At 34.8% G+C, this 25,893-nt stretch overlaps 2 protein-coding genes across 2 annotated transcripts; one reads left to right on the forward strand and one right to left on the reverse strand.

Moving 5' to 3' along the window:
* Nucleotides 1–10,864, reverse strand: LOC141289398 (polymeric immunoglobulin receptor). Its single transcript, XM_073821499.1, has 7 exons — nucleotides 10,861–10,864; nucleotides 7,374–7,691; nucleotides 6,955–7,287; nucleotides 1,765–2,056; nucleotides 1,575–1,663; nucleotides 964–1,010; nucleotides 1–805 (listed from the first exon to the last, which is right to left on the reverse strand). The coding sequence occupies exons 1-7, from the start codon at nucleotides 10,862–10,864 to the stop codon at nucleotides 710–712; spliced, it is 1,179 nt and encodes a 392-aa protein (XP_073677600.1). The 3' UTR covers nucleotides 1–709.
* A 5,401-nt stretch (nucleotides 10,865–16,265) lies between these two features.
* Nucleotides 16,266–23,565, forward strand: pdk2b (pyruvate dehydrogenase kinase 2b). The gene is made up of 11 exons (XM_073821654.1): nucleotides 16,266–16,527; nucleotides 17,004–17,145; nucleotides 19,147–19,218; nucleotides 19,322–19,506; nucleotides 19,708–19,797; nucleotides 19,903–19,980; nucleotides 20,070–20,146; nucleotides 21,188–21,286; nucleotides 22,189–22,299; nucleotides 22,394–22,507; nucleotides 22,723–23,565. Exons 1-11 carry the CDS (start codon nucleotides 16,410–16,412, stop codon nucleotides 22,864–22,866), a joined length of 1,230 nt encoding a protein of 409 aa, XP_073677755.1. The 5' UTR covers nucleotides 16,266–16,409; the 3' UTR covers nucleotides 22,867–23,565.
* Nucleotides 23,566–25,893: the final 2,328 nt, after the last annotated feature.

Here is a 25,893-nt window from a genome sequence, read left to right on the forward strand (position 1 = left end):
GAGTCCCTCAGTTGTCCCCAGTCTGAAAAGATGGATCTCAAAACCATACAATCATTTTTGGAAAGGGTTCAAATACACAAAAAGGCTGAAAAACCAAAGAATTTGTGGGACCTGAAAGATTTATCTGAAGAACAGCAGGCAGTTTAACTGGTCAGGACAAACAGGGCTCATGAACAACTATCACTGAACATGTGTATGTTTGACTTCAACTGTATATAATTATAAACAAACACTTTTCAGTCAAAACATTCACAAGATTTGTTAGTTCTGAGAAAAGCATAATTTGTTTGCAGATGCTACTTGGTTTGATATTTTGTATACAATCATGAATTTCAGACATTTATACGTTACACACATTTTATATCAAGCACTGTTTGGACATTTATAATGTTTTTTATTTTGCAGATTCTTAAGCTTTGTTGGGCAGTTGAGATGTAAGACCAGGTCTAACATAATTTAACTTTTTAATGACGTAAATGCCACAGAAATAGCTGTGTAACCTGTCAGTTAATTAACATACATGCACAGAGCACCATCTTCTGGCTGTCTGTCTATGACAGGGTTCCTCGTTCATGTGTCTGGAGAGTCACTTACCTGCAGAGTTTGGCTGCAACACACCTGGCTATAATTTTCAAGTACACCCAAATGCATATACTCAGGTCTACTAACTAAACTCGGCAGGAAAGTGGCTTAAAAAGGCCTCAACAGGTTATGTTATTACAACAGTGTTTGAGTCTGTGCTGAACTGCACAACTGAAGGATTTGTTGTCCATTCATTTCCTAGGAGATCAGCTCTGTCATTTGCCTATCAAATACAAAGAAGAAAAAACATCAAATAAACCCTTCACAGTCTCCAGATTGTTGGTTGTTTTGTTTCTGCACTGCTGGCTAAAAAATAATTTAACTGTGCATATTTTGCATTTTGTCAAGTAATATTTCTTACATGGTTAAAGATTTACTTACATGATCTGTTGTTATTTCTGTTGCTTCCTCTCTTGTGATTGCCTTCTCTGAAATAGTCAGAAAAAACAATATATGTGACCCTGGACTACAAAACCAGACTTAAGTAGTACGGGTATATTTGTAGCAATAGCCAAAAATACATTGTTTGGGTCAAAATGATCGATTTTTCTTTCATGCCACAAATCATTAGGATAAGGTAAAAATCATGTTTCATTAAGATATTTAGTAAATCTCCTACTGTAAATATATCAAAACGTAATTTTGCATTGCTAAGAACTTAATTCGGACAACTTTAAAGGCGATATTCTCAATATTTTGTGTTTTTGCACCCTCAGATTCCAGATTTCAATAGTTGTATCTCAACCAAATATTGTCCTATCCTAACAAATCCTACATCAATGGAAACTTTTGTATTCGACTTTCAGGTAAATCTCAATTTAGAGAATTGACCCTTATGACCCTTTTGTGGTTCAGGGTCACATATATTTAAAAAGTTTAAAAGAGAAGCATATAAAGTTTATATGGAGTATACAAGAGAAAAAAAATAATAAAGACAAGTGAATGCTTATTAAACGATAACCAGCCTCATATACAAGGATAATAATACTTACTATTCCATGGCCACAGTTTCCAAGAAATTGCAGATAACATTAATATAAGCAGTGAACCACAAACTAGTGCAATAGGCCAAATAAGTTCTCTGGAACAAATAAGAAAATTGTTAGACTTCCAATGAAGCAGTTACTATCTAACAGATGATAAATAGTATTTACATTTCACATAAAGATACTTTGAGCATACCGTCTCTCATAAGTGGTTGTGGGTTCAAATGTCAAATCTTTAGAGTCACTGGTGTGAAACAGGTCCTTATTTGAGATTTCTGTTGTGGTCGGATGTGATGAGGACTGTGTCGTTGAATGAAACAGCTTTGGTGATGCTGTAGATGTTTGGTCAGTTGTTTTTTCTGTTTGAATTGAAGTACTGTGAGATGATTTTGATATTGTGGGTACAGGTGTTGCTATTGAATTATGGTTGTGAACATCAGAAGAGTTAGCTGAAGTGAAAGACTGTGCTGTCGTAAATGTGGAAGCTCCTGTAAATATTAAAAAGAAAAGGTCAGATATGACACAAAATTTGTTTTATACAGATCAAAGCAGGAATGTGTTGTTTTACCTAACCCAGAAACTCATTATAAAACTCGCATGCAAGCCTACTATCTTTAAACGAGAAGTGTGTAATTTCTTGAATGGTATAACACATAAGAGCTTGCATTATGTATTAATCTGAAACAAGAAATTATTTGTTGGATGATTCCCAACCAAAAGTCTAAACACATGTCTTTCAAAACATTGGCTCTGTTTAGCTGACCAATGACTGACGAGGGAGAAACGTGAGATGAGGAAGAATCCTGACAAGGGAAAAACCTGTTTGAGAGGACATTTAGATCTATGTTTTTTTTTTTTTTCTGTTGAATTGCAGTTACAGAAATGACATGCTCATGATTAAATTTAGTGGGCAAAATGTTCATCGTCAATAGAACTCACCACAAAGTAGATAAGTACATAATCAAATTATTAAATCATTAATATTATTTCAAATACATACTCAGTGACTGGTACAATCTTGTCATGGAATATGCAATTTGTTATTAGTTTAAACATGATTTTCTATGTCTCAGTTAAGTTACCCACTTTCACTTTCATTATGGCTATTGCGTTTGGAAGCTCATTTCCAACACTTGATAAAAAAAAAAAAAAAATACTAGTTATTAGTGACTAGTAGGCCTACTTATTTTTTTTAGATACTAGTATCTTTTCCATTAGATACTACACTCTTAAAATTAAAGATGCTTCACGATGCCGTAGAAGAACCTTTTTTGTCTAAATGGTTCCATAAAGAACCTTTAACATCTGAAGTACCTTTCTGTTTCACAAAAGGTTCTTTGTGGTGAAAGAAGGTTCCAGAAAGAACCTTTGACTCGATTGTTTTTTGTGGAACCAAAAATGGTTATTCTATGGCATTTCTGTGAAGAACCTTTCAAAGCAGATTCATTTTCAAGGGTGTTGTACTGAGCCCCAGAGACAGATCTTCAGGAAAGAACTCCTACCCTAAACGGCCATTGGCACAAGGCCACGGGAACCAGATGAGTGAGTCCTCTCCAATTTGACTTTGCTGCAATATGGAACTCTTGCATTATTATTGACATTTTATTTTATTATTTTTATACTGTAAGGTTGCTTTGACACAACTTGAATTGTAAAAAGCGCTGTATAAATAATCTTGCCTTGACTTGATTGTACTTCTAGTAGGCTAGATCTTATTTAAAAAATGACTCATATTTAAATCAACTTTACTTAAGAAAAATAGTTCTATAGAACTAGCGCTCATGTCAAACCTGTCAGACCAAAGATATCCTGAATGTAATAGATACTAGTAGGCCTACTTTTTAGATTTGCGTTAGTGTGCTAATAGTATGTTGAATATTATCATTATCATTAACCAACAACATAAGAAATAAATTAGATAGGAAACAGAAACAAGGCGATGGAAATAAGTAGGATAATGAGAAGGAAGGAGAAACCCACACTGAAAAGAAGAAATCGTTCGTAAACAAGCATATGTAACCACTGTCATTTTGTATAGTCTATTGTGCTTGTTGGTTATTGTACGAGTGACCTCTGGTGGCAGGATGCAAATAAGACACCTATTTTCATCTATCTATCTATCTATCTATCTATCTATCTATCTATCTATCTATCTATCTATCTATCTATCTATCTATCTATCTATCTATCTATCTATCTATCTATCTATCTATCTATCTATCTATCTATCTATCTAAAAGGTAGTAGGCCATTCCACCAAAAGGGTGCCATTTGCTTGTAAAACTTCCAAAAAATAAAAATAAATCAAAAATGTTTTTAAGACTGGATCTAGTAAAACACATATTCAACATTTAAAATCTGTATTGGTCCATCTCAGGTAACTGTATTTAAATTTTACACAATCTCAGTCCTGTTATCAAATGTCTTAAAAAGCCCTTTATAAAGCATGTTTAAAAATGTCAACAAATTCCTTAATTTTTCCCTCAGGAAGGTATTTCAAAGGAACGGTAAATTTCATGAACAAAAAAATCAATATTTGTCAATATATATCAAGGTGTATTTTTCACTCAAACCTCAAGCTTATCGATTTTCTGTGATGCAATTTATTAAACAATGGGACAAACGATGGGCCAAATTTAATTTTAAAAAAAGTGGTTTAACTTAATTTTTTAAAGGAAAAACTATTTAGTAACAGGAATGAAACTGGTAACAGGAATGAGTATTCATTATTGTTATAGTATATAGGTTTGACTACACAGGTGGTGTTAATGCTCGCACTGATATAATGAAGAGTGTTAAACACTGAATAGTGAGCTGACCTCGCCGCTAAACAAAAAGGCCAAATCATGTTTCTGGTTAAATCTAGTGGTCTGCAGAGGTTTTTGTTAGGGTTATGTTTAGGGGTAGAGGACAGGTTATGAAATAAGATATAAATAATAAAAAAATATTCTAATAATTAAAATTGATATTAAATTTAATAAACTTAAATAATGCCTTTTCAGTTTTTCTGTGCATATTTTTTCTTACAGCACAGGTCACACTTAAACGCCATTCCATGTTTGGGTCTAATACATAATTGCCACAGGACAGAAATTGCAAGGCCAAAACGTTAAGAAAAAGATCAATTTTCAAATGCATCTAGATTAAAATGTATAGCCCGATATTTACATAAATAAATCACTCATTCCTGTTACTATTACTTATTAGAAATGAGAATAGGATATAGTGTATGAGTAACAGGACTGAAAGTAACAGGATTGAGATTTTAGGATAAAAAAAGCAAATATATAAAATATAGTCACAAAGAGTAAACACTAATATAATGAGGATACTCAGCAAAGTATAGTGATTCACCAAAGATTAGTATTTTTAAAATAAACAAGTAACATCTAAGAAAAACTTTAGGCAACAGGACAGTATATTTACAGTAAATTTGACTCTCCCACCCACCATTACAATATCATCAAATATACAGAAAATAAAATGAGACCACATGCTTTTGGTCATTTCATTGCCTTCAGATGTTGTAATATTATGTTGTGGAATTTTTTACAGTTTTTTAGAGGGGGAAATGTGTTACAGGACCCTGGGGACATGACTAAAATGTGTATTTTATCTAAAATATTATAATTTTATTTTGAAATAAATGTATTTAAATCACAGATGGGATATGGAGGTACAGAAAAATGCAAAATAAAAATGATTTCTGAAGCATTTTAAACATTATATGTCATGTTAAAATGTAGCGTTAGACACTGGGGACATGTACAAATGCTATATTTTCAGTGTTTTAAGTAGTTATTAATTTTTTTAATTAAATATTTTAAATTTGCAGTTAGATTATTGTGCAGGACATGTAATTTATAGTTGATTTTTATGCATATTTGTGCATGTTATGTCCTGGAGACAGAAATGGCACCCATTCGGTGGAATGGCCCAGTACCTAAAGAATAAGCACTGGTATCTAATGAATAAGTACTAGTATGTAATGGAATAGATACTAGTATCTAAATAATAAGTAGCATGAAAATAGATATTAGTATGGCTTATAGATTAAATGGTAAAACGGCTTGCCATACATAAACTGGTTTTTGGATTTTGGAATTATCTATTGAATAAATACTAGCAGCTAATCAATACTAGTATTAAATAAATGTATATATTTAATAGGTATAAGTACCTAATGAATAAACACCAGTATTTAATAAATATAAACTAGTATCTAACAAGTATCTACTGTCAACTAAATAAGAACTAGTATCTATTTAATAGTTAAAAAGCATCTAATAAATATGTACTAGTTTCCTGTCAAATGAGACCATTTTTATCAATTTATTCCAAAGTATGTGGTTAGGGCGCTCTTTTAAGTTCAGGTGTGTCTGAGGACAGGTATGTACTAGAGGATAGGTACAAGTATCTGAAATATAAGTATCAGTACTAATGAATAACTACTAGTACATCAAAATGATGTTCTAGTCACAACTGGAATACATAGAAGTCAATGGCATTTTTTTTTTAATTTGTTACTAATAACGTTAAATTAAATTACTAATTAAATACTTACTAGTCACTGCTGAAATAATTCCTAGTATCTATGTAATATGTATTAGTATCTAATGAATAATTTCTAGTATCTAATGATAAGTAGTAGTAAAATGAAAAAGTATTAGTAACTTTTAAAAAGTACTAGTACCTAATGAATAAACACTAGTATTTAATGAATAAGTACTAGTGTCTATTTAAATTATTAGTGTCAAATGAATGAGTACTAGTATCTAATAAATAAGAACTGGTATCTAACTAGTACTAAAAGAATAAACACTGGTAGCTAATAAATAAGTATTAGTAATTAATAAAAAAGACACTAATAGTACCTTTAGCATAAAAATAGATACTACAGTTTATAGATTAAATGTTAAAATAGCTTGCCATACAATGTTAACTTTTTTCTCGCAAATGCAATTATTAATCTCACAAGATATAAAACTTTAATTGCGAGATATAAAATTGCAATCACCATTTTATATATATATTTTTTTTTATTATTAATTTTATTTAGTGGCAGAAATGGGCCAATTTATAAGCCACAATGTTGCAATAATAGAAATCATTCTAAAATCACACCTCTGGTCGCCTATTACCATCGCAAGTGGTTAGGACAAAAACTCTTGATTGAAATTGAAAAACAGTGTTGCCAAGTCCGCAGTCTCTCCCTCACCTAGAACACCATTTTGGCGGAGGTGGGAACTGCTGAAAAAATTTGATTGGGCTGTTTTATTTTGCAGACCTGGCAACCCTGTGGAAAAGATGTTGTGTGTTGCATCTGGTAAGGAAGGACATGGTGTTAATCCAAAGCATATGTTAATTATAACTGATCACTACTTACTTGTGTTGGCATCTGTAACAAGTTGTCTTGAATCGACACTAATATGAACGGGAACCTGCACTTCCCCAGCCATACACCAATACCAGCCTGCATCTGTCTTCTTCAGTCCTGTCAGTGTCACTGAATAAACCCCATCATTTGTATCATTTATCTGTAGAGCCGCACCAAGGGATGGCTCTATATCCTGAGCTGTTTGACAAGAGTGCAAATTTCCACTTCTGCACCATTTTCTGTCAATATCTTTAAATTTGTCACTGTAGAGACACTGTACGGTAACATTGCCGCCCTCTTCACCTGACACCCTATTGCTGGCCACTGACAGATCGGGAATACCTGAAAATAATCAATCAACAAAATCAGTGACTCTTGGAGTGATCACATTTCTCACAGTGGTACTAAAGTATCTTAAAAACATTTACCTTCAGTGACGGTAAGTTCTAGAGATGTTCTAGTATAGGAACCTCGTATCTTCACTGCACACCAGTAGCGGTTCGAATCACTGCTGCGTAGGTTTGTCATCGTCATGGTTGTTACCAGTTCATCTGGGCTGTTGTCAAAGCTGATGCCTGTTCGCGTACCTTGGTTGGTAGGTCGCATTGTCAAGCAGGTAAGCCAGTTCTTGCCTTTGCACCAGAACTTCTGAAAGTCCTTGTGCCGACGATGGTAGTGACAGGGGATGGTAACAGATCCTCCACTTTGAACTGTTAGCTTGCTTACTGTCCATAGTGAGTTGGTACCTGTGTCACAAAATGAAAATGTTCTCCAGAAAGATTTTATATGGAAAATCTCGCCCAGAATCTTACACAGAAAAACTGTCAGCAGTTTGGTTTTGGAAAGATATGAGGGTGAGTAAATAATGATTTTTAAGTGAACAATTCATAGAAATCTTTGTCTTAACTTAAAGTTACTTTTATTCAACCAGCAAGATTTTTTTTGTTTTGTTTTTTTTTTTGTCTGGAAAACACAGCTTCTCCCAAAATATAATAAGACAATGTACAAGAGGCATCATTGTGGGGAAAAAATATTTCTCAGCTTTTATATACATTTGAACAAAAAGTGGCATGTCCAAAATTATTAATAGCCTTTGCAAACTGCCACAGTCTATGGGAAAATCCAAAGTTCTATACCATTCCAAATAGTCCAAGCTGTTCTAAAGCATCCTAATTACCCTGATTCATTGGGAACAGCTGTTTTTATTAACTCAACAGGTGAAAAACAGAAGCTCTCTGCTGTTGGTTTGTGGACAGTCATGGCTAAGACAAAGGAGCTCACTGACGACCTGCGGCTGCGCATTGTGGCTGCTCACAAGTCAGGAAAAGGCTATAAGACCAAATCTAAATGTTTTGAAGTTCCATTGGCTACAATGTATTATTAAAAAATACAAGACGTTTTGCACTGTGAAAAATCTCAGAGAACGTGGTCGGAAGCCAAAAGTGACACCTGTGCTGGCCAGGAGGATAGTGAGAGAGGTAAAAAAGAATCCAAGGATCACCACCAAGGCCATCCTGATGAATCTGGGCTCTGCTTGTGGCAACATCTCAAGGCAGACAGTACAACAGACACTGCACACCACTGGGTTCTATGGACGCAGACCAAGGAGGACACCACTTCTCCAGATAAGGCACACAAAAGTCCTTAAGCTTGGCCTTTGCAAATGCTCATCTGGACAAAGAAGAAGACTTCTTGTCTTCTGTTTTTGAATTGTTTGGCCACAATGATGTAGCCTTCGTTTGGAGTAAAAAAGGAGAAGCTTTCAACCCTAAGAACACCATCCCCACTGTCAAACATGGTAGTGGGAACCTAATGTTTTGGGGGTGTTAATCAGCCGGTGGACCAGGAAACCTAATCACAGTAAACGGAGCAATACATCAAAATTCTCAACAACAACATCAGGCAGTCTGCAGAGAAACTTGGCCTTGGGCACCAGTGAACATTTCAGCACGACAACGACCCAAAAACACACAGCAAAAGTGGTGAAGAAATGGTTAGCAGACAAAAACATTAACGTTTTGCAGTGGCCCGGCCAGAGTCCTGGCCTAAATCCAATTGAGAATCTGTGGAGGGAGCTAAAGATCAGGGTGATGGCAAGGAGACCCTCCAACCTGAAAGAGTTGGAGCTCATCGCTAAAGATGAATGGGCAAAAATACCAGTGGAGACATGCAAAAAGCTGGTCAGCAATTATAGGAAGCATTTGATTGCTGTAATAGCCAATTAAAGGCTTTTCTATTGATTATTGAGAAGGGTATGAATAATTTTGGACATGCCAATTTTTTTATGTAAATAAAAGATGAGTCATAATTTTTTTTTCCACAATGATGGCTCATGTACATTGTCTTATCTTCTGGGAGACGTCTTTGTCATTTCTAATCAAAAATAAAAAAAACTAAAAAAACTTGCTGGTTGAAAAAAGTAACTTTAAATCAAAATTTGCCAGGGGTATATGAATAATTTCAGGCTTGACTGTATATACAGCCATGTCACTAAATCCATATTAGAGCTTACGGATATCTGTTACCCTCTCTACTTCACACACAGTGATACCCAAATTCACTCTGGTGATGTCTAGTCTTTTCTCTGTTTCATAACAAAAACATTTCTGTCTGTTAGTCTTAAATAAATCTGTTAGTCTCCTTTTCCACACAAAATGGCTTTAATGTTACCCAAATTCACAATGACGATATCTAAATGTATCTATTTTATATCCCAGAAAGTTTTTTTTCCCGTTTATATATATATATATGAACAGCTGCAGATACACAGCATGGTCACCAAATCCTACAAGTCAGTATAGAGGTTGCTAAAATTTGTTTTAACACTCATTTCACACACAAACTATACAGTGAAATCTAGTCATAAATGTTTTCTAGGTTGCTAATTTCGACACAACACATGCTTTTCCACCGAACAGTTTTAAAATGTGTAATTTTAATGGTCAGGCTTCCAGTCTCACTTCCAGCTATTATTAGCTGCTTGATATTGCAAATTGGCAGAGGTGGGACCAAGTCATTGTTTTGCAAGTTACAAGTAAGTCTCGAGTCTTTGCATTCAAGTCTCAAGTCAAGTCCCGAGTCAAGACAGACAAGTCCAAAGTCGGGACAGGCAAGTCTAAGTCAAGTTGCAAGACCTCAAATTAAAGTTTCAAGTCCTAAACAAGTCATTAGTGCTGTTTGCCCAAATGAGTGTCTCTGTGTTATTTACTACAGTAAATTTAAAGGCAATAATAGTCTATAGTAAAAGATATAGTAATTAATGTTATATTATTGAGGAATTAATCATTGTTTGTGAACAAATATAGGCCCAATAGAATGAATAATTTATTTTAAGTCCACTGTTTCATTTGTTGAGAATTCAGTGATTTTAAGGAATCAATTTATTTATTTAATAACTTGCTAATACACAACACAGACTACTTCACGTTCAGTATGTACCACCTACTGAAATAGACATAGCTTTACTGACATGATTGTTGGGTATTATTTACAGTATTTACAAAACATTTATGGTATTTGATACAATGATACAGAACATTAATTGGGCAAAGAGATACATAAAATGAAGTGGAAAAGTAAATATATAATAATAGTTATAATGTCAATGTATATACAAATGTTAAATAAAAACAAGAAACCATCAGTGAGACCATAAAGACTTGCCAAGTCACAGGGTTCAAGTCCAAGTCAGGTCAAGTCACAAGTCATCAAATTTGGGACTCGACTCGACTCAAGTCTCGAGTCATGTGATTCCAGTCCACAACTCTGCAAATTGGTGTGTTTTACCATGTTATTTTAATGTATTATCTTAATTATGAACACACTTGTTTGTAGTGCAAACAATTTTACCGTTTACTCCTCATTGTTATTCGTCTTGTTATTACCCTATAGCGGATAATGAACTCGAAATCTCACCCATTTTCCTACTTCCGCAGCTTATTTACAGAATAGGCCTACCTATCCTGGTCTGCCATTGCTTCAAAACATAACTGAACTCAAGAACTTATGTCCGACTGCTTTACTCAATAACGGCACATTTACAGTGTAAGAGAGTTTTAATTAGGACTGCTAAACATAAAAACAAACAAAAAAACTGCTGCTGTGACCCATGATTACTTTACCGCGGCGCTACACTGTAAAAAAAAAATCACCAGTTTCAACTTAAAAACTTAAGTTTAGCAGCTGCCTTAAAATGTTAAGTTAAATCAACTCAAGTCATTTCAACTAATTTTTATTGTAATAGGTTAAAATGACTTGTAGTTTTAAGCTGATTTAACTTATAATTTTAAGGCAGCTACTGAACTTAGGTTTTTAAGTTGAATCTGGTGAAAACTTTTTACAGTGTACAGATGTGGGCTTCCCCCTGTTTTTCTAATGGATCAAGCGTTTTCATTAAAGTCCCCCTGAAATCAAAATGAAAGTTTTTTGGCTTTTAGTATGAATATAGTAGCCTTAAGGTTATCTATAAGCTAGTGTGCTGCAAAACAAAAACTTACAGTCTCGTCACTTCCGCAAATATGAATCAAGGATTTGGATGATATCACCGTGCACTTCAGTTTCTCATCAAACGTTCTGTCCAATCAAATGCTCTCCAGAGTCCGTAATGTCCCGCCCCCTACACAGAGACGCATTAACCCGGCCGGAGCAGATCATATGCGCGGACGGCATGTATTAAACTACACAGCCTCAGCATGATCATGATCACTATTTCGTTTTAGCAAGTTTCATATTGAATTTGTGGGGTAATTTATTAGTCTGTGGCTGTCATAAGCTTACAAATGCGGCTTTACCGAGCTCAACGGCTCTTGCCCGAGCAGATATTAATGGAACGCTATTGGCTATTCAAAATTAGTGGGCGGGGCTGGGCGATATGTTTTTGTTTCAGTTAAAAGTACGTCACCACACAGAATAACGCTGCGTGTTTCAAGGCACTTCAGTGGACCTTTAATATTTCAGTCTGCTTTCAAAAGAACAGCTGCAGATATACAAGAGAGTAAACAAATAAACTCTGCCATGGACTGTTACAGAAGAACACAAAGCATATCCGTGTTTCATCACGTCTGAGTACACAGAAAAAAAGAGGATGTTTGGTTGAGAGAGGGCACGTTTGAAATTCTACTCTGTTGTAATATCAGACTAGCACGGTTATGTAAAAATCACATAGACGTCAGTGAACTGATGAATGATTAAAAAAAATTTACTTCCATTTAAAATACTATTTATTTTTATTTAAAACGCTAAAGATGATTCCTTGCATATAATATAATATAATATAATATAATATAATATAATATAATATAATATAATATAATATAATATAATATAATATAGTATAATATAATATATAGGCTACATTATGATTGTTATTCTAACTATTCATCCATGCTTTTAAGTATTTATTAAAAACGGATTAATACTCACCCTGATATTATTTACTCTAGACAATTTCTATATTGATAAAGAACATAAAACACATTGTTGATGATGATTATACCTTCAGTTATTGTATAACACGCTGTTATATCCTAAATGTATTCTCAAAAACAGAAGTGGGCCTAATATGAAAGAATCATTCTATTAATTTAATGAACAACACGTTTAGTATACAAAATTAAAGTATTTTCTCTAAAAGGACTTACCTTGGACTCCCAAAAGCAGTACTATGGTAATCAACAAAAAAGCCATGCTTCTCTTTGACTTGATAAAGTGCTTATTATTGAGGAACAAAGATGATTAAACGTCTTCAAACAAATTTCCGACTTGAAATAAATTATATTCCCGAACCAGGCTTCCTTTTATTCAAAATTGCGGATTTCAACATTTCCTGCAGTCTTCTATTCTTCTTTCCTGTCCTTCCCCTTTATAACTTTGTTTAGCCTCAGATTTTTCTGATCATTTACCTAAAAAATATTATTCAAAAAAAAAATATATGTATGTATTAAGCATGAAAATAATTGTTTTAAAATTAAAGTAGACGTAAACGTTGAGTCGTGTTAGTTTGGTTTAAAAAACATTTCTGTTTATGCTTTCTAAACTTTCTAAACATAATTTCACGGTTTTAACAAAATTTAGATGCATGCATGTAAAAAAAATGTAAGATTTGTATTATTAGTTTCATAAGTTAGAACTCAAGCCTTCATTTGCGGTTGAGTAATAATAATGCTTGTTTAAGCAGCGATATGTCAACGTTCGTTTCTGAAATCTGTGACTAGATGGCGCTGGTTGACAAGTTTCATTCATAGTGAACTAGAGGTTGCTTGTTCATTCAAAAATTTGTAGGGCCAGGATGGTTTTACGCATGCTCAACCTCAAATCCACAAGCTATAAACTAGCCAAACAAATGTTTATTGTTCTTTTTTGTTTCATTACCCTTTAGTCAGGGTAGCGCCCACTGATCTAAATACATTTAATGTTTGGCAAGAATTATGGGATGAAAGTCTACAGCGAGTTCAATACCGATATAGCCTACAGGTTGACAAAACGTCTTTCCGAATTAGCGGTTTGTTTACAAAAAGTCCATAAAACGGTTTTTTAAAAGATGTGTAAAAAACAAAAAACAAAAAAAAAAACTATCGCTTAAGTGTTGAATATTACACTACCAGTCAAAAGTTTTGAACAGTGAGATTTTTTTAAAGTGTCTTCAGCTCACCAAGCCTGCATTTACAGTATTTGATCCAAAGCACAACAAAAACAGAAAAATTCAGAAATATTGTTTACTACTAAAATGTGTAACTGTTTTCTATTTGAAAATATTTAAATTGCAATTTATTCCTGTGATTTCAATGCTGAATTTTTAGCATTATTACTCCAGTAGCATATATCCTCCAGAAATCATTTTCACAGATTTTTTTTTTCAGGTTTCCTTGATGAATAGAAAGTTCAAAAGAACAGCATTTATCTAAAATAGAAATCTTTTGTAACATTATAAATGTCTTTATCATAACGTCTGACCAATTTAAAGCATCATTTCTAAAGAAAAGTATTGCATTTCTTATATATATATATATAAATATATATATATATATTTCTAAATGTATATCCCCCCGCAAAAAAATAAAAAAATAAAACATAAATAAAAAAAAATACAAATTATACTGCCTCTGAGCTTTTAAGTGGTTTAGTGTGTGTTACAAAAGCGTTCTATTTAAGATAAATGCTGATCTTGACTGTTATAAATATGCATAATAATAATAATAATAATGTTTCTTGAACAGCAAATCAGCATAGAGTAATTTCTGAAGGATCACGTGACACTGAAGACTGGAGTAATGATGCTGAGTATTCAGCTTTGATCACAAGAATAAATTAAATTTTAAAATATATTCAAAAATATCTTAAATATTCAAAAATATTTCAAAATTGTATTATTTTTTGCTGTACTTTGGATCAAATAAATGCAGACTTGTTAAGCAGAAGAGAATTCTTACACAAAAAAAAAAACATTAAAAATCTTAAGGAAAGTTAGCGTTTGATTCTTTTTTTTTATTCTAGACCTATATTTAGGCTGTGTTTAAATAATTCATTTATTTTTCCTACATTCACAGAAACGGTCAGATTAAGAAAGCAGATGCAGGTACATTTAATGAAGGTACATGTAATTTCAAGATTAGAGTACTTTTCAGGGCTTGAAAGAATCAGCTGTAATTACTGTATGTGAACTAAAGTTAAAAATTGACTAATCTTCGGGTAAATGTGCTTGTGTAAACCTTGTGCTTGTGTATATTAAATCCAGTGTTCCAGCTCATAGCAACAATTGGCTAGTTTAAACTGGTAGTTGCATTGGAATGTGGTTGGGCACTTCTTGTTAGTGCAAACTGGTAGTCTACACCACGTCCACAGTTTGACAAATAACTAGCTGCAGTTCTAACCACCAATTTCAAGCTTTTCCAACAGGACATCATTCCCCATCTCATTGCTAACTTCTTATTTTCTCTGTCTGATAATCTCCGTTGTCATTTGTTTGTCTACATTCCTCCTCCAGGGAGCAGTCATGAGACATGATTCAGGTCATCCCGGGTTTTATGCAATCTCAGTTTTCTCCGTAGTCTTGTTTACTGCACTATGCTTCGCATCTCAAATGTCACCTCAGTCTATACAGTGACTAACTTAAAGTGTTTTTCCTTTCTCCAGTAACTAATACCTATAGGTCTGTTTTTAAATATAGGCTTTTTTCTTTGAAACGCTTTGATATGTCACTGCACTGTGTATAAAATGTGCTATAAATAAACTTGCATTTCCAAACCTTTGTGATTAAGGATTAAATATTTGTTCTTTATTATAAGCAAACACAAGACAATTTATTTTCTACCTCTTCTCACCTTATTGTTGTATAGGACGTAACCTTTAAGTGATGACTAAATTGCCGGAAAAATAGTGCACGAAACGAACCTCGACAGAAATTATTGTCAGATTAAAAACAAAACTTCTATGTTTCTTTTTCCTAATATTTGAGTTTAAGTTTAACTGTTTTGCACCAATGAGTATTCAGCTAAGTTTTTTACACATACTTTAATGTAAGGCTACATGAACAAAAATCTAACAAAGTAACATTTATTTGATAAAAGTTAGCAAAAACATTCATAAGAATAATTTTTTAGAGTTAAAATTATAAAACTCATATTGTGTTATGTAATAACATTCAAAGAGTCTAAAGAGCGCAGTGTATATTAAACGTGTTTATGCATAATTGCATATGTAAAAATATAATTCCTTTATAATGCATCAGCTTATTTTAAATTCAATCCTTTTAAATTATATTTAACTGCTATAAAACAAGGACAAGGACACTACTCTCTTTTACCTTTGACATTAATTTGATTCCTTTTTCATTCACATGCATCTGAAGTCACCTCATCATGGGATGTCAAATATTTGAGGATCTGCTCTATAATTTGACCTATTACCTACTTACCATATTATTGCATACTGGACATTTCTAAAATGCATTACTACATTTATATAGTAACATTTACATGCATTTTGGTTACATAACTCGTTTTTCACGTGTTTTATTTAAGTTGCATTGCACTGCTTCATGACACATTCTTGTACTCGGGTCCAACTGGGTAAGGGGTGAAGCTTGACCTCATAAAGTCCAGCTGTAACATCTTTTTATTTAGCGACTTGTTGTGATGCTGTCGTGTGATTTTCCATACTGTAGAACAAACATCACGCAGATACAACCTTGTTGATCGCGATCCTGAAATGTGACGTGCACCGAGTAAGTGTCCTTGTGTCCGCTCTCCGATTGGTCACCATCGATACCGACGTAATGAAGTGGGCGGGTCACTGTGCAAGAACGCAAACTTTAAAGAGTTGTCAACAACAAGGGGTCTCAAGACAAGACTGAATAAAGAACAGCACGATATAGGAAATACGAAAAACCTTTCCAGGGAAAACTACATCTTTGATTTGAACGCCGAAAACATACAACGTTTTACGTTTTGATAATTAAATCTTCCAAGATGAAGTTCGTAAGGTATATAATGAGGAATGCTGCTATGCTGAATGCGCCAAAGCATATTGACTACTACGCGAAATTTTCTCCATCGCCGCTGTCAATGAAGCAGTTTCTGGATTTCGGTAAGTTTCAAAATTTAAAGCAAAAATGCAATATTGTCATTGCAAGGACTTGCATCACATGCGATATTGTTTATGTTTAGAAATATTTAGCTTATTAATGTAAAAAGAAAAAGTATAAATGTGAACGCTCAAACAGAATATCCTTGACGATCCAGAATGGTAGCGTTCCTTGGATGAGGTAACCATAGTAACAGTTCGCTCCTAGAGCGATTTCTAGACGAGTTTAAGATTTGTAACTTTAGCCTATTAAATTTACACATCACTTATACACAAAAAGTTGTGTTTTATTAAAAAATGTTAAGGTTATAGCTAAAAGGACGCCAAAATATAGATAGCTATAGGCTAGTGCACAAAACGAACCTCGACAGAAATAACAGTCTGATTAAAAACTAAACCTAATATTTTTCCTAATATTTGAGTTTAAGTTTAAGGGAGTATTTAGCTAAGGGTTTCACACAGTCACTTTGTTTTTGCAGGCTCTACAAATGCATGCGAGAAAACATCGTTCGCTTTCCTCAAACAAGAGCTCCCAGTCAGACTAAGCAACAGTCTGAAGGAGATCAACCTTTTACCGGACCAGCTGATAATGACCCAGTCTGTTCAGCTAGTTCACAGCTGGTAAGTTCGGTTCCTGAAGTTCTGGGTTATTAGACAAAAACTAACTTGTAAATGCAGTCCAATTCGTTTTGTAGTTTGAGTAAACAGTCGCAAACGAACACGATAAATCACCAATGTCTATTATCTAATACACCGCTGAATATGTTAACCCATTAAAATGGTTTATTTTATACGCGTCCATTATGTAATGTGTCCCACGCCTCCTAACTGAACGATGAACTTTGCTCTACTTCCCCAGCCTGCTGTTTTCGAAGTACAAGCCACTGCTACTGTACATCCCACACTCAGCAGTTTAAAGTTCAGAGTCGAGCTTCATCCGCTTTCCATTACAATTTCAAATGTTGGGATTAAAGTTGTAATCTTAATATAGCATTTCTAATCCGTATTACTTTTCTTTTGTGTAAAGTTTATAGACTAGTTTGGGTTTCTGGACCGTTTGAAATCAAAGTTGTGGTGCGAGATTCTTAGCCAAGTGCATTCATTTAAAAACGCAAATTTTACTTGTAAATGCTCGCTTACGCGCTTATGGAATGTGGTTTTGTGTTGAAATACCTTTGCAGACCCTCACTTGTTTACTAGACTGCGGGTGCGTTTATGTAACGGATATTGCGGTTCACTTCAGAAAGTGAAATATGAGAAGGTGCAGACTTGTTTTCGAGAACTGACTTGGAACAGTACGTTCTAGTGTGCTCACGCAGAACAGCAATTGGGAAACTCGTGGAAATAAGCAGTTAATATTTAAGACACGAGGGGGGAAATCTATAGTGAAAATGTATAGATAATATATTTCAAAATCTAAAACAATAACCTGAAATAATTATAGGATAAAATATTGATTATATACTATTATTTATATATATATATATGCTATTTTATTTTTTCACCTTTTTTTTTACTTTTTCATTTTTTATATTTTTAGTTTTCATTTTAATTTTAGTTTTAGTCAGTGTTGGGGGTAAAATATTACAAGTAATGTGAGTTACGTAATCTAGTAATCTAACTAGTAAAGTAAAGCAAAATTGTAATGCATTAATTTTAATAGTAACTTCCCTGACACTGGTTTTAGTAATTGTTTTTGTATGCTTTTGTAACATTCTATATGATTTTTTGTTTTTAAAATTAGCTTTTTTTATTTAAATTTAGACTTAGTATAATAATTTTAGTAAAAAAAAAACACATTTATCTTAGTTATTTTAATTTTTAAATGTTAATATTTCAGCTTTATTTTAATACTAAAAATTAATACTAATTAGTCAATTTATTTTTATTTAGCCAACCTTTTTCAAATTTCTTTCAATTTTTATTTGTTATTATTATTATTGTGTGTGTGTGTGTGTGTGTGTGTGTGTGTGTGTGTGTGTGTGTGTGTGTGTGTGTGTGTGTGTGTGTGTGTGTGTGTGTGTGTGTGTGTGTGTGTGTGTTTTCATGACCCTGGAACACAAAACCAGTCATAAGGGTCAATGTTTCAGATTTATACATCATCTAAAAGCTGAATAAATAAGCTTTCCACTGAGGTATAGTTTATTAGGACAATACTTGGATACAATTATTTGAAAATCTAGAACCTGAGGGTGCAAAAAAATAAAATAAATAAAATTGAGAAAATTGCCTTCAAAGTTGTCCAAAATTTCTTAGCAATGCATATTACTAATCAAAAATTTGTGTATATATATTTTTTTTTATTTGTGTACAGTAGGAATTTTCAAAATATCTTCATGAAACATGATCTTTACCTAATATCCTAATGATTTTTGGCATACAAGAAAAATTGATCATTTTGACCCATACAATGTATTTTTGGCTATTGCTACAAATATATCCGTGCTACAAAACAACTGGTTTTGTGGCCCAGGGTGACATAATATTTATATTCTCTATTTCAAAACCACAAAACATTATGTAAGTTGAGGGTGATATTGGTTATTAGTTATAAAAAAAAAACAAAAAAAAAAAAACATGAATTTACATTAGTCTACAATCTTCTCTCTCTTACTCTCTCAGGTTTGTCCAAAGCTTGATGGAAATCCTGGAATTCCAAGACGAGAATCCCAATGATCCTAAAGTTCTAACTGAGTATGTTCTTCAACCTTCATACATCATTGAGCATATCAGAATATTAAAGTAGTATCATTAAACAGCAGGATTCATAGAGTTGCTTTGTTGTTTGTCCCCAAAGATTTGTGGACACTCTGGTGAGCATTAGGAACAGGCATAATGATGTGGTACCCACCATGGCCCAGGGCGTCATCGAGTATAGAGATGCATTTGGGGCAGACCCGGTGACAAGTCAAAACATTCAGTACTTTCTGGACCGTTTCTACATGAACCGCATCTCCATTCGCATGCTCATCAACCAGCACAGTAAGTCAATCTCCTCCTAAATCTTTACTCTAGTCCTAATAACCTGGACTTGGCATCAATAGTCGCTTTCTCAGCACTTCAGGTCATTAGATATTGAATAATCTGGCCTGCTCTAGTTTGAGTTAATTATTCACTAGATGAGAGAGAATGATAAGCCTGTAATACACCTCTGTTCCCTTTTATTTCCTCCTCTATCTTCAGCTCTGATCTTTGATGGCTCCACAAATCCAGGACATCCCAGTAGCATCGGGTGCATTGACTCCTGCTGTGACGTCACAAATGTAATCAGAGGTGAGTGCTTGAGTGCATACTGTTATCAACTCAGGATACAAATCTGCAAACATTACCTTAGCGACAAGTGCAAATTCAGTACTAATGTCCTGTGTTTTGCTTCAGATGCATATGAGTGTGCTAAAATGCTCTGCGAGCAGTATTACCTCGGATCTCCTGAGCTGGAGCTTAGAGAGATAAATGGTGAGGAACATGTTCAAACAGACGTTCCATCACGTTTCATTTGAACTTTCAACAAAATTGCATTTTTTAATATTCGTTCTCTTCTGCAGCAAAGAACAAGTCGCAACCAATTGAGATTTCCTACGTTCCTTCTCATCTCTACCACATGGTTTTTGAGCTTTTCAAGGTAGGCATAATGCTTTATTTATGCATACTAGGGATGTAACAACATTAAAATCTCACTATACGATAATATCCTGATATGAAGCACACAATATGCTATTTATTGCAATATTAAAATAATAATTTTATAGTTAAATTATTCTATCAAATGCACTTTGAGAGTTCAAAATAAGAGCTCCAACCCATGTTCTTAACTAAGAAAACTTAAGTCAGTAAAATGACTTGTAGCTAAACTTTAAAGAGGACTCAACCCTCTTTTGTAATAGCCATATATATTGTAAAACAACTGCACTGCAAAATAAATGAAAATTAATATTTCATAGGTACATAATTTTAGCTTTACACTACAGTTGGGAAATTACAATACCTAATTTTTACACTCGAAAGAGATATTTTGAATTTGGACTGCAGTAACATTACCCATTTTAATCGCTAGCTGTCAGCAATTCATACTGCGCTTTTTTTGATGGAAATGACAGAAGAGCTTTTATTTTGAAGGAAAACTTCAGCTTTAGTGAAAACAGGCTTACACGAACACATCTCACAACAAATCTAGTGAAATTCTGTAATCATCTGCTGCGAAAGTAAAGCGTAACGGCGGCCGCTGGGTTCCAAAAATGTGCGTTATACGAACAGAGACATTCTGAGGTGTGGAAAACACAGGATCACGAGCTGATCGCCTGACGGAACTGCACGCTTAGCTTTAAAATACGCAATGAAAACATATAGCCATATTGAGCTTTCGGTTTTAGTTCGTTTGACATACACTGTGTCAAAACATAATGGCCCAAAACACAACTTTAATGACTTTTTATGTTAGAATAAGAGGTTTAAATATATTTTAAAAACTACACTTTTTGCCTGGAAGACCTATCGTTTCATATTGTCATGTGACCACTATAATATCAAGACAGTTTTGCTATCGCGATATCACATTAATCACGTTAATAATATTGTTACATCCCTACTGCATACTACAGATGCATCTGGAATGATAATTAGTTTTAGATTTTAATAAGTACTTTTTATATCTCCTCCACTCTAGAATGCAATGAGGGCTACTATTGAGAATCACGAAACAAGCAGCACTTTGCCACCAATCAAAGTCATGGTTGCTCTAGGCGGAGAGGACCTGTCAATCAAGGTACGTAAGTTGAAGTTCAAATATGTGAACCTGCAAACCAGTCAATAAGGATCAGTTTTTTTAAATTGAGATTTATACAGATTTCTATTTATGTATGATTTGGTACAGTAGGATTTGGCCGAGATACAACTATTTGAAAATCTAGAATGTGAGGGTGCAAAAAAAAAAAATCTAAATACTGAGAAAGTTGTCCAAATGAAGTTCTAAGCAATGCATATTACTAATCAATCATTTTTTTATATATATTTATGGTAGGAAATTTACAAAATATCGTCATGAAACATGATCTTTACTCAACATCCTAAAGATTTTTGGCCTAAAATATGATAATTTTGACCCATACAATGCATTTTGGGCTATTGCTACAAAATAAACCCGACTGGTTTTGTGGTCCAGGGTCACTTTGGAGAAATTCGGCAGCAAGAATAGTTTAACCTACAAAACTCTTAGCATATTAGGTCACACCACAACCACCGCCGTCACCGCCTTGTGTGAATCATTCTTCTCAATCACCAGTTCCTTCCTCACACTGTTACATCGCCCTAGATTCAGCGACAACTGATAATAATGTTGCATAAACTCTTAATGATTAATATTTCTAACCACCCTTGATCGAGATCATTTGTTGCCATAAACAGAAACCAGCTTTGACTAGAATTAACCATACAGTTAACCTTTGCCCTGCTGGTGGCTAAAGCGTTCAACAAAGCAGACACTGAACTGCAATGCTATATAAATCCGGTAATGGAACGGTGTTCGCAAGATTATATTTATCTGCTTACACATACACAGCAGTCAATCCCTCAGTCTTAGTCATGCAACCCACACATATTTATCATCTGATGCAATGCGGTTCACAAAACACGTCATTGTTCTCTAAACATTCGCTCTTCATGTTCCAGATCTGCGACAGGGGCGGTGGCGTTCCCTTCAGGAAGATTGATAGACTGTTCAGCTACATGTATTCGACAGCGCCCAGACCTACTATTGGAGACCACCAACGAACTCCAATGGTAAGAGCTAGGAGAGTTTTCACACTATGTAATGGCAGGTGTGTACGTTTTTTCATATAAAACTGAAAGTCGAACCTGCTTGTTATTCCCTCAGGCTGGCTTTGGTTACGGCCTTCCCATCTCCCGTCTGTACGCACGCTACTTCCAAGGCGATCTCCAGCTTTATCCAATGGAGGGGTACGGCACGGATGCTGTAATTCAACTGAAGGTAAAGAGAAACTCAAAATAAAACCCAAATTGTGTTCCTCAAAAGTTCTTCATATGGGTTTGGAACACTTTTAGGTTAAATTTTAAACAAACAGCAAGACTGCAAATCATAATGAGAGTGTTTACACTAACCTTATTTGTTGAGCTTGTCATCCTGTTAACTTTGGACGTTACATCACCAGTCTTCAATCATTAATCCACGATCTTCTCTTGCAGGCCCTGTCCACAGATTCAGTTGAGAAGCTTCCAGTGTTCAATCAGACTGCCTTGCGCCATTACAAATTCGCCCAGGAAGCTGACGACTGGTGCGTCCCGAGCAAGGAGCCGCTGAACTTAGCTGCGTACCGGGCTGCAAAGTGAACCATCAGAGATATGACAAAGGCCTTCAAGAGATTGCCAAGATAGTCCACCATTGCGAATGCTCGCATTCCCTACTGAACAGGGGACCAGTGACAGCATCTCCCAATGCTCTTTGAGTACTGTTTGTCTGGGAACACATTAACTGCATGTGGCCAGAATTTAAAATGCAAAACAGTAGATTCCTTAGTGAAAGAAGTTAATTACTTTGGTGCTGCTGAAGTTGGTGTTTTTCAGCAAAAACTCAGGGATGAAGAGTCCCATGTGTGTTAAGGCCTGGAGGGGCGAGGGATGCATGTGAACCTGATTGGAGCAGAGTTAAGTGAGAGAGACAGAGAGAAGTGTGTTGCAAAGGAGTAAACACTCAGGGGCAGAAGAAATGTAGATGGAATGAATGAATCGTGAGAGAGGTTAGAAAAAGAAAAATACGGGAGGATGTGGCCAAAGATGTATTTTACCTCATTGAAGAGGCTGGACGGTTTAAAATCATACTTGATGTGTGATTAACGCTTATTAAATAAGAAGAAAAACATCTATGTAAGCATGTATTACTAGCACAGTACTGTTGTGTTTCTATGCTTTAAGATTGACCACAAAATGCGTACACTCAATGTTATGTTCATTATTTTTATCATTGTTAAATGGACCTTTGCTGTTTGGGTTTTGTAATATTAAATAAATCTGATATTTTCTCATCAATAAGCACAAGCTGTTGTTATTACAAACAATCAGAGCTATTATTCCAATGAGATAGTGTACATTACGCACTTGTTATTACGCAATTGTGAACATGGTGTACCTGTAAATATGTACGTGGTAGGAAAACCATATAAAACAAGCTGATGCATCAGTGAAACATTGGTGTTTCCCAGCCCTGTTCTTGTTCTCAAACTCCTCGAATCAACCACACCTTCTTTTAGTTAGTTAGTTATTTAGTTGAGAGATGGATGGGGTCAGAAACACAGCTAGGTAGTAACTAATCATTTGTCATCTGGATTACATAATCAGATTCCAAATATGAAGTACTTGTAATTAGAATATGGTACATTTTAAAATACTGGTAATCCGACTACAGGTATATTTATTTATTTATTACATATTATTCACACAATAGCAAAGGCCTTCAAGAGATTGCCAAGATAGTCCACCATTGCGAATGCTCACATTCCCTACTGAACTGGAGACCAGTGACAGCATCTCCCAATGCTACTGTTGGTCTGGGAACACTTTAACTGCATGTGGCCAGAATTTAAAATGCAAAACAGTAGATTCCTTACTGAAAATGTTTGGTGCTGCTGAAGTTGGTGTTTTTCAGCAAAAGCTCAGGGATGAAGAGTCCTGTACGTGTTAAGGTCTGGAACCTGATTGGAGCAGAGTTAAGTGTAAAAACAGACAGAGAGAAGCGTGTTGCAAAGGAGTGAACACTGAAGGGAAAAGAAATGTAGATGGAATGAGTGAAAAGTGAGACATTTCAGAGGTTAAAAATGTCAAAATATGGGAGGATGTGGCCAAAGATGTATCTTTCCTCTTTGAAGAGGCTGGACAGTTTAAAATCATACTTGATGTGTGATTAATGCTTATTTTATATGAAGAAAAACATTTATGTAAGCATGTATGACTAGCAAAGTACTGTTGTGTGTTTCAATGATTTATGAATGACCACAAAATGTGTACACTCAATGTTGTGTTCACAATATTTATCATTGTTAAATGGACCTTTGCTGTTTGGGTTTTGTAATATTAATTAAATCTGATATTTTCTCATCCATTCAATTCAATTCAATTCAATTTGTATAGTGCTTTTCACGATACAAATCGTTACAAAGCAGCTGTGCAGACAATTTAGGTTTAGTAGCTTAATAGTGGTGGCTACTGTGTGTCAAGTTGATGTACATATGGCATAGATGTACAGTGGTGTGAAAAAGTGTTGGCCCCCTTCCCGATTTTCAATTTTTTTGCATGTGTGTCACACTTTGTTTCAGATCATCAAACAAATTTAAATATTAATCAAAGATTACACAATACAACGTGCAGTTTTTGCATGAAGTTTTTTATTTTGAAAACTAAATCCAAACCCACATGGCCCTGTGTGGAAAAGTGTTTGCCCCCTAAACTTAATAACTGGTTGGGCCACCCTTAGCAGCAACAACTGCAATCAAGCCTTCACGATAACATGCAATGAGTCTGTTACAGCGCTGTGCAGGAATTTTGGCCCACTCATCTTGGCAGAATTGTTGAATTCAGCCACATTGGAGATTTTTCGAGCATGAACTGCCTTTTTAAGGTCATGCCACAGCATCTCAATAGGATTCAGGTCAGGACTTTGACTAAGCCAGTCCAAAGTCTTCATTTTGTTTTTCTTCAGCCATTCAAAGGTGGATTTGCTGGTGTGTTTTGGATTAGTGTCCTGCTGCAGAACCCAAGTTCGCTTCAGCTTGAGTTCACAAACGGATGGCCAGACATTGTCCTTCAGGATTTTTTTGTAGACAGCAGAATTCATGGTTCCATTTTTCACAGCAAGTCTTCCAGGTCTAGAAGCAGCAAAACAGCCCCAGACCATCACACTACCACCACCATATTTTACTGTTGCTATGGTGTTCTTTTTCTGAAATGCTGTGTTACTTTTACTCCAGATGTAATGGGACACACACCTTCCAAAAAGTTCCCAAAAGTCTTGGACATCATCAAGATGTGTTCTGGCAAAACTGAGACGAGCCTTTATGTTCATTTTGCTCAGTAGTGGTTTTCGTCTCGGAACTCTGCCATGCAGGCCATTTCTGCCCAGTCTCTTTCTTATGGTGGAGTCATGAACACTGACCTTAACTGAGGCAAGAGAGGCCTGCAGTTCTTTAGATGTTGTTGTGGGGTCTTCTGTGACCTCTTGGATGAGTCGTCTGAGCGCTCTTGGGGTAATTTTTGTGGTTCGCTGGAGTCACAAAGCTTTGGAAATGGCTTTATAACCGTTTCCAGACTGATAAATCTCAATTAGTTTTTCTCATTTGTTCCTGAGTTTCTTTGGATCTCAACATG

This window comes from Garra rufa, chromosome 17 (assembly GCF_049309525.1).
Source record: "Garra rufa chromosome 17, GarRuf1.0, whole genome shotgun sequence".
Classification (NCBI taxonomy): domain Eukaryota; kingdom Metazoa; phylum Chordata; class Actinopteri; order Cypriniformes; family Cyprinidae; genus Garra; species Garra rufa.